Source organism: Labrus mixtus, chromosome 2 (genome assembly GCF_963584025.1).
Source record: "Labrus mixtus chromosome 2, fLabMix1.1, whole genome shotgun sequence".
NCBI classification, from domain to species: Eukaryota; Metazoa; Chordata; class Actinopteri; order Labriformes; family Labridae; genus Labrus; species Labrus mixtus.
In genome coordinates, this window is record NC_083613.1 from 23,247,104 (window position 1) to 23,262,896 (window position 15,793).

The 15,793-nt window shown below is 39.1% G+C and overlaps 1 protein-coding gene across 3 annotated transcripts in view; it reads right to left on the reverse strand.

Moving 5' to 3' along the window:
• arhgap10 (Rho GTPase activating protein 10) overlaps nt 1–15,793 on the reverse strand; it is a 51,980-nt gene that overhangs the window by 22,657 nt on the left and 13,530 nt on the right. For all 3 annotated transcript variants that reach the window (XM_061057184.1, XM_061057165.1, XM_061057175.1), the window contains exons 2-15: nt 12,931–13,026; nt 12,616–12,677; nt 11,096–11,167; nt 10,779–10,880; nt 8,806–8,916; nt 8,448–8,552; nt 7,874–8,003; nt 6,836–6,942; nt 6,568–6,662; nt 5,710–5,791; nt 5,463–5,505; nt 5,306–5,374; nt 4,645–4,719; nt 1,305–1,386 (exon numbers count right to left, since the gene is read on the reverse strand). In XM_061057184.1, the coding sequence (XP_060913167.1) occupies nt 1,305–1,386; nt 4,645–4,719; nt 5,306–5,374; nt 5,463–5,505; nt 5,710–5,791; nt 6,568–6,662; nt 6,836–6,942; nt 7,874–8,003; nt 8,448–8,552; nt 8,806–8,916; nt 10,779–10,880; nt 11,096–11,167; nt 12,616–12,677; nt 12,931–13,026 (1,231 nt within the window). The remainder of the gene's footprint in view (nt 1–1,304; nt 1,387–4,644; nt 4,720–5,305; nt 5,375–5,462; nt 5,506–5,709; nt 5,792–6,567; nt 6,663–6,835; nt 6,943–7,873; nt 8,004–8,447; nt 8,553–8,805; nt 8,917–10,778; nt 10,881–11,095; nt 11,168–12,615; nt 12,678–12,930; nt 13,027–15,793) is intronic.

A 15,793-nucleotide genomic window follows, 5' to 3' on the forward strand; every position in this document is an offset into this window, starting at 1 on the left:
CACTGTTTTATAGGGTCTGCACACAGCAATGATTAATGTGGCTGAGCCAGGGGATGGAATTAGATGGTGCACGCATTGAGATAACCAAGTTCATCTGAAGGTACTTTCACACTGCAGCTGGCCAGTGGCCAAAGGTACTTAGCCTCAGAGGAAACTGAGACTGACCCAGCTTTATTCAAGCAAGCCGGACTCAATGTAAAAGACAAGCCACAGCAACACTTCAGATGGTTTTACATGGAAAGCGAAAAGAGATAACTTTTGGAAGCATAAACTGCGTATGACATTACTGGGACATTTATGCTTTTTAACTACCTGATTAGTGTAGTTGATAGATGAAATTCTATTTATTCTGTTATACAGCAAATATATATTGCATGTCAAAAAAACTTTATTGATTTAGGAAAACAGCCAGCTTAAATGCTACCAATTTTGGTCATGTTTTATATAATATTAAGCTTTTATGTTTTCTTGACATTCAAATTCTTCTCCACAACTAGACTTCTGATGAATCAAAACAGAAAATACTTACTTTAACGATATTGGACATAAGCCTCTTTTTTTTCTTTTTTTTTTTAACTCTTAGGAAACACATTCCAAAGTCAGAAAATATCAATTCACATTCAGTTTAATAATCAAGAGCCAAGCTCAATGTGTTGCCAACTCCACCCATTAACAAAACCAATCTGGCATTTAAATTAAACTTCTTCAGCTTCTTACAACCAAACCACTAAATGAAACTTTGAAAGTCACCCACACAATTTGTCACTGTCAACCTTTAAATGAGTTGATGAATGTGTAACAGGCAAACTGTACCGTGAGAAATGTGACCTGTAAAAAGGTAATCATCCCCAGGCACTTAACATAATTAACTCCCATTTATACATGAAGTTGTTGGAGATTTGTAAATGGATGAAATGTTTCATAATCAAAGGACATATTGGTCTGAGACAAAAAAAAAAACTTCAACAGCTACAGTTGTGTGAGGTCAGAAATGGATTTGCATAACCACAGTGTTTTGTGGTTTGTTGGCTAAGAAGATGAATCAAATGATCATGAAGTGTCTCTGCAGCAGTCAGATTACATTTTGTTTAAATAGTTTTACTCCAAGTGGTTTTGTGAATGGTTCAGTGAATATGATTAAAACACAGGTGTAGTAAAATCAGATAAACGGGACAAAACTGTTAATGTAAACATTTCTTGCTTGAAATTGTGAAAGAAAAAAGATCCCCAAAAATGTGATTACTTCTTATTTTAAAACTTTTAACTATTATGTGCTTTTCGTCTTTCTCTCCACCGGTCCTTACCTCAGATAAAGCTTCAGTGTACTCGTTATCGTTTTTACATCCCAGTCCTCACTGGTAGTCAGATCCATGACCGTCTTCTCATCTGCATTTATCACAGATAAATGAAAATTAATGGAGGTAACAACACAAAACACCAGCCAAGCTATCTTCCTGCATAAAGCAGCCTCTGTGTGGTTTTGTGGACAACCTGGAAAGTCCAAATATGAAATATAAATATGTAACTTCTAATTAGCCGCATGAGGACAAAAGCAGCGTTAGCCTATGGGTGAAGTTTACCCCAGTGGGTATCGAAGGAAGTTACATCTTCTGCAGCGGGCTGCTGGTGCTAGACTCATTACAACTTTAATTAATCCCTGACTATTTCATCGGCTCCACTGGGACTCCAGGGCTGTGTTGTCCTGAAAATTCAGTGGGCTTTACTCACACCTTAAGTAACCTCTGATGAATTGCATTGGCGGTGAAGTGTTGTGAGTCAGACACGTGTACTGTACAGGGCTCAGGTCAACACACAGACTTTATCTTTGTGGGTAGTAGGTGGTCTGTGTAACAGAGAAATTTGTTTTTTTGATTTTCTTAAGCGCTGCAGTTTGGAGGACTGTGTGTTTGTCCACCTGCTGTGTTCACACAATGGCAAGTCCAATATCAACTTCTGAAAGCAAAGTTGTTTTTTTTCTGGAGAGTTAGCAGCCAAAGCTTTGTCGCAGTAAGTGTGTATAAGTTGAGATTAATGGGGTTTGCACAAGCTCTTACGACTGCTGGGGCACAAAAAAGGTTGGATAACGTTACTATTACATTTACTTCATATCTACTAGACATTACTGCTAAACTTTCTGCAGACAGTGCTTAATAAACTGTAAAATGTGGAGTCAGAGCACATTCTGCTGGACAAAATACATCGTACATACATCATTTCTGATCGCCCCATGTACGGTTTTCTTCATTATATTGTCTGTGATGTCAACTGTAAAAGGGACGTGACAATCACTGTAGAAAATGTGCAGTGCCATCAATCAAAGCGAAGCATGGATGTGTGAAAAAAAGGGAAGTTGGGGTATTTAATGGTAGCCAAATTTAAAGAAAGATGCAAGAGGATGCAAGGAGGATGACAACTGGTAAAGGGAAGTGTTTACGTGACCATTTGCTCCAGCTCACACATCATAGTGTAATGGTACCACTCAGCTTCTTCTATCTTTTGAATGACCTCATAACCCCTGAAGCTGCCAGTATGCTTCTTCAGAAGTGTTTGTCTGATGGTCTCAAGGCTTCAAAATCCTCCCTCCCTCAGAGCTTTCTGACACTGACGGGTAGCTTACAGAATGTGGCTATTCAACATCTAAACCTACTGCACTCTGTGATTGGCCACTATTATGAAGGTGAGTAAAGAGTCAGGGATGGAATGTTGCTTCTGTCTTTTCGTCGCTTTCCGAGTCAAGTTCTCCGGGGGGGGGGGGGGGGGGGGGGGGTGCATGAAAATGTGCTACACTGTATTTAAATAATCTTGTGTTAGATTCACGCTCTATTGCAGGATGTTCTTAACTCCTCTTTAGAGCCACTGTCTGTATAAAAAGATGGTGGACACAATAGTTTCCAGAAAATGAAGCTAAAACATTTGAAGCTCTCCTACTGACTGGCTGTAGCATAGGTCATAAACCCCACCCCCTCCAGGTTAACACTTAGGACATAAGGCACATCTTAACATATATGTTAGTGAATATTTACTCAGACCCAGTGTCAGTCATGACAGGCGGTGGGTATTTTGGAGGACCTAGAGACTCGCCGTCCATCTTAATACACAGTCAATGCTTTGAGCAAGTACAACTGTTACATATTCCTCCTAGAAGCCTTGTGGGAGGTTGCAAACTGTGTCTCTTTGTATTTAGGTGAACTGACCCTTTAAGTCATCAACAGTCAAGTTCATGTCTTGAGTGGATATAAGTATAAAACAGAAGTACCGGTAGGTAGTCAGCACTCTTGAATAAACGCACCTTGACACATCATGCAGTCCCCTCTGAATTAATGGTCTCACTAAACTCATGAAAAGTGTGAAACACATCAAATATTTGTAAGGTGACTTTCGACAGCATTCCTCAAATTTGCCTCAGTCTGCAATTATATCTATAGAATGATAACTCAGCAACTATTATACTGTAGCTATATCCTGACAGCACCATTCACTTCCCTGCCACACACAGTACAAGAGACAGAGCTCACTTATGCCATCTTCTTCCTGTTATACTGTTGCCTGACATTCAATATTTGTCATTGTACTGTAAAATGATGGAAGACTCATTCTCTATCGCTTCTTCCTTCTCTGATTGGACCACGTCCATGTCGGTGGGTGAGAGATGCAAAGGAGGAGGAGGAGGAGTGGGAGGATCCGAAAGTCTTTCTTCAGGGTTTAAAGCTTTCCTCACCTACTCACTCTTGACTGTTGTATGTAAGAAATGTTTGTGAATGTGTCGGTTTAGTGTTGAACTGAAGACAACCTCCTTCATGCATACAAGTCATTTCAGTTCATGGCAGCATCATGAAAACATCAATGTTTCTGCGGCCTTTGTGAGGATTAAATTGAAAGTCTGTATTGTCCTATTATTTGCAGAAAGTTGTGTTAATGTTAGAACCATGGACGCATCTTTTTTTTTTTTTTTTTACCATATTCCAGCTTTAAAGAAGCTTTTAAGAGTGCAGCAGCAGAGTTTAAATGGGAGTCTACATCGTGAGTCTGCAGGTTGGGAGGCCGGAGGGTTCTGGAGAGGAAGCTGAGCCGGGCTGGCGGCTGTTTGAGTTTGTTGTCATTCTGAACACAGAACTGAAAGTGAGCCGGTGTCTGCCGGAGACGGCAGGAAACCAGAGAGCAGACAGGGAGCATTGGAAAGGACAGAGGACAAACTCTACAAAAAAGAAGGAGGTTGAGTGAAAGGAATCCAAGACAAGTTAGATGGATAAAAGAAATCAGGAAAAAGGCATTAGGGGTGGTGTGTTAATGACGCGAAAGGCAAAAAAGTGTGCAAGGACTTGAATGTGAGGGACTGTGTCTGGTTGTCTAGGGGATGCTAAACTGAATGGAAGAGAGGCAAAGATACATCCGGGCACTTGTTTCACGATAGAGAGACGTGGTTCTGAAAGGCTGAATCATGGGCTAAATGTCTGTCACCATCTCTTTCATATCGGACTCATACACACTTCCATAACTACTGCACATTCAAATAACTAGGGACAAAGGGACATCACAGAGATAGTGCAGTAGCATATAAATTAAAAATTTAACTTTATTCAGCTACACTCTGTGCATAAGTACATTACTAGAGCCGAGAGAAGAAGGGAAGAGGCCGAAACTCACCTATCATCATTGAGAGCAGCTTCTGTACCTTGGAGCTTACACCAACAACTCTGTACAGGCCCTGGTCATTAATACCTGAGAAGTAATAACAATGATAAAGCTTTATTCATACAGCGATGTTCTTCATAAAGCTGCTAATTGCTTTAAAGGGAAAATAACAAACAAAGCACACAATAAAAAGGAAAGTAAAAACAAATAATGACATCATTAAGAATTAAAAGAGAATATAAGATACATACAATCCTATACAGCAGTAACATGAATATGTTGTCAGATTATGAACCAACTTTAATAAGATATGAACATTAACATTTACAGGGAGAATTTTATATATGTTAGGAGGAACTAGTCCCATGTTTTACTGACATAAAGAGGTCAGATAAGCCTTTCAAGACTGAAGCAAAATAATAAGAGCTATGTTGCTATGCGTTTAAAGTCATTTATATTATCTACAGTTCCTGCTGGCTGCAGAAGCTGCCTGTCAGCCTTTAGTTTCAATATTGAAGCGAGTCTGCCCCCTTCTGTACATACCACCATAATGCACCCATGTAGTCTGTTACTGCCCCTCTCTATTCATGTTGAATGACTCCAAATAATTCATAAACTACCCCTGGTATTCTCTCATTCAGAACTTTGTGATTTCAACACATGTAAAGCTCACCTCTGGTTTCTATGGCACTGATGGAGTTCTTTACAAAACTCAAACCCAGTTCATCCAGCTGTGCATCAACTGCAGGGAAAACAAAACATTTAAATGTTGTGTAGCATTCCCCTTAATTATACCCCATTACTGATTTAAAGTCTGCAAATAAGCTTACTTCCTCTTTCTTTAGAGTAAGTCCTCCCAAGATAGTGTCCAATCTGCAACAACAGACAGCAATCATCTTCTTGGCTTATTAAAGTTTATGAAAACATTGTGTTTTAAAGTAAAATGAATGAATATGACAAAGTATTAAACTCAAAAGATTTTTTTTTCGACAAGATGGCAGTTCAACTGAACACTGCGAGTCTACATTAGCAAAGTGTGAGAGCAAAATGATGACATAGCTCAGGCGGCTGACTCACAGGTTCCTTCCCACCCATGGCCTGAATCCAGAACTTGTGGTCATCCTCTGACAGAGCCTGTACTGTAAGCACCGTCCCAGGCCTGAAAGACAGTTCTACCACATTAGTATTAGGCAAAGCATTAGAGGTACAGTGCAGTAAGCCTTTTAGAGGACATCAGTGTCAATATAAAACATTAGATGTATTTGTAATAGTCTCTGTGAAGGGCACACACACCTTGGAGTTACAGTAAATACAAATATGAGCCATATTAGTCATCCCAGCTGGTTTATAAAATGCTCAATCACATGAGGGCAGATGGATATCAAGTTACTCATCCCCATCAGAATGGATGTGAGCACTTGAAATTCAACACTAAATCTGGGTATTGCTCTTCTATTAATACTACAGTAAAGGGACAGGACAGGGTTACGTTGTCTGATAAAATGAGAAACTGTCTATTACAGGAGGGCAGAGCAGGGTGTGACAATTCAAACCCACCACAGCAACAGGCTAAAGCCTCGTGAGTAATAAGGTGGAGCTGAGATGTTACGCAAAACTTCATTTAGGACAGTGGTTCTCAGCTTGTCTAGCCATAAGGACCCACCACCTGATATTTTTCCACCAATCAGATTTATTTACTGAAAGATTGTGCAGTTTGGACCTCAGTCTGTACAGAACATGTGACAGAACTGAGTTTAAAAATCATGTTTAAAAACCGCTACACAGACATTCACGACCCACTGAAAATGGCTCCGTGACCCACCTCTGGGTCCCGACCCACCAGTTGAGAATCACTGATTTAGGACATGTTACATAAAACCTATGGGCAAGATATCATTGCAGTGTGTTTGAAAGTGATGGAAAGTGGTTACATACCGATCTGTAATGTCGAGCTCTAAGCAGAACCTCCTGTCCAGCATGTCTGTCGTTTTGCGGACACAAGATTTGAGCGTGACTGACTCCTTCTCCCCCTGAGGGGAACAATAAAAAAAAATTACTGCACAGAAAGTAGTGGTGATAAAAAAAAGGAGTCACAAAGAGTAGTTCTGAAAAGTTAGATATTGTATAGAAAGAAATTTGCGGCTTGTATTATAACATGCTTTGTTTGTTCCATGATTAGACAGATGTTTAAAAAAACACTCACAATCTTTCCACCCGATCTATGGTCAAAGGTCACCATGTGCAGGATCTTCTGCTCTTTGACAAATGTGCTGTAGCGTTTGACCCAACTTGAACCAAAGGGAGGGGGCCCTACAGGGAAAAAAAGCACAAATGATGGGCTTATTGCAGCACTTACATCGAAAACATCTACAACTACAAAACGTGTGAGCAAACACAGCTAAAATAGTACAATTGGGGGCGCCGGTAGCCTAGTGGTCAGTGTCATTTCCCACTCTCTCTTTCCCCCATTTCTGACTCTAGCCACTGACCTGTCTCTAAAAAATAAAAGGCATAAAATAACAATAAAAAGTGCAATTGAAAATGTTAACATTGATTTTTTTTTCCAGCAATATTTTGCAGATGCTCTCTGCTTTATTATTTCTGCTGCCGGTAAAATTGTTTCTATAATGAAAGAAAATGACTAGTTAGTCCAAATTTGTGTGCCACGTCAATCCCTCTACAAAACTCTCATCAAAAACCTCTGGAATTTAAACCTCTGGAAAACCATTTTGCCTTTTTTTTTTTTCCTATCACTTTATTGCAGGGGTTATACACAGTCATAATTCAAGACAATTACCTCTTCAGAATGCAGTGCATTTTTTTTTTACCATATTTATCTCAAATCTTTTAAAGGAGCTCTGACAAAAAAGGCACATAAAACAACACAAGAACAAATAAAAAGCTAAATAAGAGAGAAAGAAAGTAATCATTATAATAATAGAAGGAGCCCATTTACAGACCTTCAGATTTCATGTTCCTGTACAGCCCATCATGTCTTTCTTAAGGGTAAATCTTATTTATTTTCTGTAAGTCACCTTTTATTGTAAATGTTAATTATTCGTTGTGTACGAGAAAAAAAGTATGGGTAAAACTCACCTAACACACTTACACTAGGGGAGTTGAAAGAAAGATGTAAACATGAAACTGGACACATTATGTTAGGATTAGTATTTTCACCTTGTGTCTGCAATATGCAACCTTCAATAAAAAAAAAAAACATTTGAGTACATCAAGGTCTTACGTTTTTCCTGTACATAGAGGTAGCCTTCACAGCTGATGGCGCTGGTCTGTCTGTATTCTTGAGGCGCCTCCCTGATCCTCTTCATCAGCTCGTACACCTCTGACCGCGCACCTTCGAATCGACCTCTTGTCTGGGAGGGAGAGGAAGTAAACATAAACTCCAGGAAGTCAAATCATAATAGTCAATGTTTTAGGTCGGAAGAACTTCTTAATATGAGGTCACTGCAAATCAAACCTAATGAACTTCCTTTGAAAGTACCTTTATCTTCCTTGAAATCAGTGGAACAGTTAGTTGTTATCTAAAACTAAGAATGAAACCAGAAATGTTTAAGGGTGTGGTGTTTAGTTAGCATAGAGAATATTGACATTTCAATATCATATCAGGGTTTTCTTTCCCCATTGATAATCTTAAGGGGACTTCCTGCCTTTTATCACTCTTCTTTATTTAATTCTAAACTATTTGTACAAGACTCTTTTCCTGTTTTGGGGTAGAAAATAACATGTTTTGTTTCCAAGCAACAGATTTCTTGTTTAGATTGATCTGATCCCTGTTAAAAAACAGTGTTAGCCCTTACATTCTGTATATTTATCTGCAGTGCTCTTTTATAATGGTCGAAGTCCTTGGCAAGCTCGAAACCTTGATGATAAAAGGTGAAGACCGTCTGAAAGAAGGCCAGCATCTAAAAAAAATCACAACACAGGAAGAGACACAAACAAGACGTTAATTTACATCATATTTATATATAAAGAGTCAAAAGCAGGTGAAACAGAAACTCTGTAACTCAAAGAAGTAATCACAATGTCGAGTATGACAGTCATTTGAATGTAAGACAGAAACTTAACCCCATGTGTCACATTCCATATTGCCCTAAGCTTTTATTGTGAAAGATAAACCAGATCAGTGCTGACGTGCCACTGTGGTCATTCACTCACCGGCTCCACACACTCAAACTTCTTCCTCTCTTGGATCTCCTGCAGTTTGCACACATAGTCCAGTGACTCCTCCTGAAAGTGCTGCCTCATGGTTTCCACCTGGACGTCTGCCTGCAGAAGGGGGGAGAACACACATCACGATGATTATAGAGACAGACAGAGTTATTGAGGCAGAGAGATGAAACATTATAGTGTACTGCAATTGGAGGGTTTTTTGTCACAGCATTAAACATTTTACAAGGGGGATATACTGTTTGATATATTGTTAAACACAGATACAGGTGGCACTCAATTCAAATAAACTTTTATATGCACAAATAACATGTTTGTCCTAAAAAGGGTTTATAATCTGTGCACCAGATGACACCCTTTAGCTACACACAGACACACAACCTAAATGGAAAAACAACAGAAGCAGTTTGTGTAACGGTTGAGTGATTGCTCTTCCAAAGCAGCAGCCATGGAATTATAAACATTTCCATTCATTCATTACCTGCTTGTCCTTTACAGGCAAACTGGGCACCAGAGAGACCAGTATACACTGAATATGTATTTTCTTTGAACAATGGAGGCCCTTTGAGTTTTAAAGGAAACAGTCTACTGTTCTGCTACTATCCTGCACACAGATTTAAGCAGCCTCCTGATTATCCCAAATGAGCCTCAACAATAAAAACTTTCTAATCTCTATAGCTTCGCCTGTTTGCCTTTGCATGTGCTTGTTTTCTCTCCTGCACCTTCTTGTCCTCTGTTGCATTTGGTGAAATGTAAAACTTATATTGTGAACCTAGTACAATATTTACTGTTACCATATTAATTCTATTAAATTATCTCTCCCATTAAATGTCAGAGCTTTTTATTCTATCTAAATTATTCTATTCTATTTTAATTGTTCTGATATAACTGCTGTATTCTAAAAGCTCATTACATTTAGTACATTCATTATTTTTTGTCAATGGAAAGCGCTTTGAATTGCCCCTATGTTGCTGATGTGTAAATAAAGCTTCCTTGCCTTGCTTTCGATGTGATGTGGTTAACGTGTTTAGTCAGTTGAGACGCTCTCATACTTAAACCTATAGACAATTTAGAGCTGCCAGTTAATCTTCAGCTACCTGTAAGTCTCTTAGTTTGGACTGTGGAAGGAAACATGAGAACCCAGGAGGAAGATTTGCACGCGGAAAGATTCTAAGTAGTTCTTAGATGTATACATGAACTGTGTACAACACAGCTACACAGTGTAACACATCAGGTAGATGAAATACATACAGTATATATCACAGAAGACGTGTTGTCAAAGTAAAATGTATGCTACTGTAAAGATATGTAAAGCATCTTCAGGCGTAATAAGTCACCTTCTTTCTACGGCAAACTCACTAACTGAACTCTTCATCTGTTAAATGTTAACTACTGAAAAAAAATGTTTTATGCACTTTAAAATGAGTTAGATAAAAGTTCAAGCTCTGATTTAACAACTGCTGTAGTGTTGATGAAGTCACTCCTGTGGCTTTGAACTAAGCCTGATAGGAATAAGTTGGTTCTCTTCTGTCTTACAAATAAAAGAACACCCTGCAGTAATAATGTCAACAGCTTCAAGTGTCCTGTATGGATAGAGTATACAACATATGGGTCAGCCTTACATGGCAACGACAGAGATAGTTTTAGTAGAGATACTATGTTTCACATAATTCCTGTGCATGATACTGTAGAGTGGATTGTTCCCCAAACGTTCTACAACATGTTTTGACCTTGAAAGTACAGCAAAAGTAAGTAAGTACACGTTTCCTTTCAGAACAAGCCAGGGAAACTGTTGCTGCAAGGCACATCAGTGGAAACTCAGAGAGGCTTTACAGAGAGGCTCTCCCACCGTGGCACCAAGACAGAAACCTAAAACAGGGATTCTAAAACCAAACAAGATACCCGTTTTCCTTTAATTTTGCATGTTTCGTATCTGTCAGAGTTCAGACGAGGATAAATACCTCTTGTAGCTGTGGCTCTTTCTTCTTCGCTGACAAATTCAGAAGCTTTTCCAGAGAGCTGTAGTACTTCTCTGTTTCTTTCTCATACTTCTTTCTTTCCGCCTATGGGGAGGTACAGTGGAAAGTGCACAAACACATGTGGAGAAGAAAACACTTGGTCAAGGGGTGAAGTAACCCAAGATGCCTGTGTGTAGTAGAACATATATGTATCCGCATAAAACTTTAAAATATTGCTGTTAAACAATAATTAGGGTGCACATAGCATACAAAACAAATCAGTCAGGAGCTAAACTAGGAAGTAGAGCATCATACATTACCCTTGCTGTACCAAGATGGTCTTTCCTGAACTTCTCCAGGGGTTTCATTAACGTTTCTGTTATGTTTCTCATCTAAACAAACACAAAATACTTCATTATTACATAACATAATGAAAAATCCCACTGATATGTGATATGTCAGAATAACATTTTGCAGTCTTCATTGTGTGCCTGTGTGTGTGAAGAGTGATAAGAGTGTACAGTTTCTTGGCCTCTAGGGGTGCTGCGTTATGATTGATGCCCCACTGGCCTTGATATATTGAGTTACATAACTAAGATTACATAACTTCCATTCCAAAAGTATCTCTCTCTGCCTATAATACATTCATAAAGTCATTGTAGTTTTCCTCATTCCTCCTGTGCTTCGGCTGTGCTGACTGCAGGACACGTCTGGGCTTGCGTGCCCGTCCTACTTTTCCTTACTTTGCACTGTGATGTCATCCCACAGTGCTCAGCAGTGCTGTGCTGAGGCGAGCAGAGTGTTTACCATTACTGTCTGAGCAGGGCGCTAAAACAGTCATCTCAGTCAGCTGCTGATGATGATAGGCCCACTCCCTAACCTCAGACAATACAAGCAGACATTACAAGACAATGGCTGTTTATAGAAAGTGGCAAATACTGAATTGTGCATCTTGTAATGCTTTCGCTTCTTTTGAAAACTATTCCCCTTAACTGTTTCTTACCATCAGTACTCCCACTTCTATTAAGAAGAAGTCTTCAAATGAGGTTCTTGATGACATAAAAAGGTACTTCAGGAGTTGCAAATATATCTCAGAACAATGTCATACATCTTATGACACTTTAAGCATTAATTGTCGCAGTTCATGACCCACTGTCACCTTCTAAATCAGACCTCCTTTAAAACTGTTGTAACTTCCTCCATAACCAAAGTATGATTTGAGTGGTTTATAAACTGGAAACTTTAACAAGGCTGCCCTGTGCAGAAACTGTTTTTATGGTCGTTATGTCGTAACCAGCTGTATTGAGGTTGACCTTGTTGCTGGTAGTAGCTCATGTGAATCTGTCTTGGTATTTAAAACTTGGTTGTAATTATGTGGATATGTAGTTCTGTCCTGCAGCTACTCCCAGTACGGTTGTTGTGACAGTGACCCTTAGACAGGCTCAAGTAAAGGCACAGTTTGAACATTATCAGCATTATCCACCCTCAGGTTAGTGGTTTGCTCTGCATTACTGGATACTGTGGCTGGACTGTACATTGGAGAAAATCCCATTATGAGTGCCAGCCAGATCTCTGGTAGATGACGGAATCAGAAGCCAATAGATCCAACTACCTAATATGGGCAGTAATAGGTGGAGGCTGGGGGAAATGCACACAGTGCAGTTGTACACAATAAAATAATTCAATTCCAGTATACCACACAGACAGACAGACACACACACACACACACACACACACACACACACACACACACACACACACACACACACACAGAGCCAGAGACACACACACTCAGGTATTTTCCCTGGCTCTCAAGCAGGTTTGGACTGGTTGTTCTCACCATGAGCTCTCGTTGGTCTTCTAGGTTCTTGAGGAATGAGGAGAACTCTTGCAAAGACTCATCTGAAGAAAAAAAACATGGTGACAAATGCAAACTTTCATCCTCTCTCTCTCTTTTTCTCTCTCGTATATACAATGACAGCCACAAACATATTATGATTATCAGCTGTTCCCACCACAATTGCTAAACCAGAGGCTAGTCTTAATTTGCTGGTAGAGGAAGAACTATAAACAAACATTTACAGTGTGTGTCTGTTCAGTCGTAACAAAACTTGTGGTTAGCTTCTGTCCCGTGTGGAGGCACAGCCACACTTACCAATACATCTCTCATCGTCTGTCTTTGCATCTCCGATGTACTCAAACTGAAACTCTCCCAGGCACTGGGCAAACTTCCGCTGCGCCATGCCGAGCTCTGTAAGAAAATATGAAATAGAATTACCATTACAAGCGTTGCATTTAAAAAGGAGGCAGAACACTTAAGGCACTCATAATGTATCTTGTTACGTTTTTCTAGGGAAAAAGAAGCATTTAGACTACAAACATTACAATTACTAACTATCACTGTAAGACTGTGATCTTCATTTTCATTACAAAAATAGAAAACATTGTGAAAAGTACCGGTAGGTCTTATGCACTCTGTTAACCACTCTGCACACATCCTGTTAGTCTATGGTCTGCTACATCCTGTTACAAATAAAACCCTGCTGTGTGATGAGGGCAGGTATCACAGACACCCAGCACAATAGACAGCTTTATTTAATCATCTTTAATCATTGTCTAAAATGTAATGGATGAAAGTTTACTTCTAGAGCCGCTCAATGTGGGAAAAATATCATATTTTTGTTTCAACATTCAAGATGCATGATAACATTAAGCTTGTTCAGGTAGAGTAATAGAAATTAAATGTAATCTCAGACTTATTTCAACAAAAAAACAAGCAAACGCTGATATTCTGGTTTGGTTAATTAGTGCCATAAAAGTCCCTTATATAGCCAGTGCTATATCTTTTGAACAGATGACACACCAACAAAAAAAAACACAAGCATGGCATATTTAATGAGTAAAAGTCATATTACCATGAATTGCAAAGCCCTAACACCCTAAAAAACGGCACAATTATCTTATTCTACAAAATAAAGTTCTGTGAAATAAACCCTAAAGCCTCTTACAGTTTTGTTGTGTTATGAGATATAAATGATTTTCAAGCTAAATAGACCTCAAACTACAAGTTAGTCACCCACAAGAAATCAATTAAAAACCCTTACATCTTGTTGCTGTTAACCATGTCATAAATCAATGGCTGACTTTCTGGGTGTAAATGCAAGCTTAACCTCTGACTAGCAGAACAACAGGTGAACAACAGGTGAACAACAGGCGAGCAACGTGGTGACCTAACATGGTTGAAAAGGCAGCACTCACTGAAACCGCTACATCACTCTGGACACAAGTTCCTGGATCTCTATTTTATTGCTAAAGCGTTTATAATCAGTGGCAAATCTAGAATCATCTGCATTGGAAAAAGGACACACCCTACCTGAAGTGTGGGTCAAAAACAAAGGCTAAATTTACTTTCTGCATGTAACTGTATATTGTTTCCATCTTATTTTATTTATTGTTAATGAATTATATTTAAAAAATGTAGATATATTTGTTTGTGTTTGTTTGACTAGGCAGCGTATCATTGTAAAACTCTTGTGTTGTAAAATAAACAGCCTTGATAACACAAAGGTGTGAGGAGTTCTGTAAAAACTCTAACCACAACCACTCCCCAACACGTCAGTAAACACAGCAAACTAAATCTATTTTCCAAACAGCAAACAGATTCCCTGGAGTGGGATCTCTGACCCACTGCAGTTCCCGGGGGAAGCATGACAGAATGTAGTGTGGGTATTTTAAGACGGGAGCTCTGAGCCGTATACAGAGAAGCAGCATCATTGGATGTGGCTGATTGCTGGGACCCTATAGGAAAGATCTTCTACACTACACCAGTGAGCACAGCTCAGACTGCTGAACTTATGTGTTGACTACAAACACACAAACACAGCTAGCTGGAATGTAGTCATTACAGAAAATACTTTATACTGATTTTTTGGTTTAAAAATCACTAATAATACCAAGAAATGTCGAGAATATGCAACAGAGAGCAAGTCTAAGATTTAAAAACTGGATGTCATAGAAGCGTGGTATGCATTTTAATCGATCAGGTCATCTACTAATAGAGAACAAGGCAGCATGCCTGGCTCTACAGTCCACATGGTGCTAACATCAACGGCATGCACACTCGTCTTCGCTGGCTAAAAGTTGAGAAAAAGAAGGCCGCTAAATAAAGGTGTTGCGATTCACAACACATTTATATCAGTACAGTTAGATAAAACAAGAAAATGCCAGTTTTTACTTCCCAAAGAAAACCCCAATTTCCTTAAAGGTACAGTAACATATAGAGCAAAGAAAACATGGGAATCCCCCTCATTGACTAAATAAACGAAAAGAAGCAAATATAGAAACACGTCCTCGTCTAAATGTGCGGACTGTAGTGCTTAATTATGTTTTCATTTTTATGTTACATAAAATGTACATTTTTATATACCTATAATTTAAAGGTGTTTTTTTAATGTGGACCCCAGCATGACTAGCTGTGCTCTAGGGCAGTGGTTGTCAAACTATGGTACGTGTACCACCGGTGGTACACAGGCTCCCTGTGTATGCAAAGAAATCTCCACAATATAAAAAAAAAAAAACGTTCAGCATAAAACGTAAACTTTTTTTGGTTGTACTCTTATCTGTCTTGTATCTATTGGGTTGTATTTATATCAAATGTGTGTTCCCCTCTAAGTTAATCTAGTTTTTGCAACAAACAAATTTAATCTTCTCAATGTATGCTTGCGCGCACGGACATAAACAACAACAGTAGTATGCCTCGTGTTTTGAAAAGTTCCACTCGATATTCCGTTATAGTTCAGTACTGAATTAACTACATTAACAGATATTCTGTTATTTATTGGAGATCAGCACAGAATCGGTGGCAAGCAGCTGTACATTAACATTTTTAAAACAGAGCCAGGAGAACCTTCCGTTGTGATGCATTTACAAGAGTGTATGGACAGTCGCTCACCCTCTCTCTCTCTCTCTCTCGCTCTGAAGCTGATGTGATTCTGCTCTATTTTGCTGTCCTATGCACA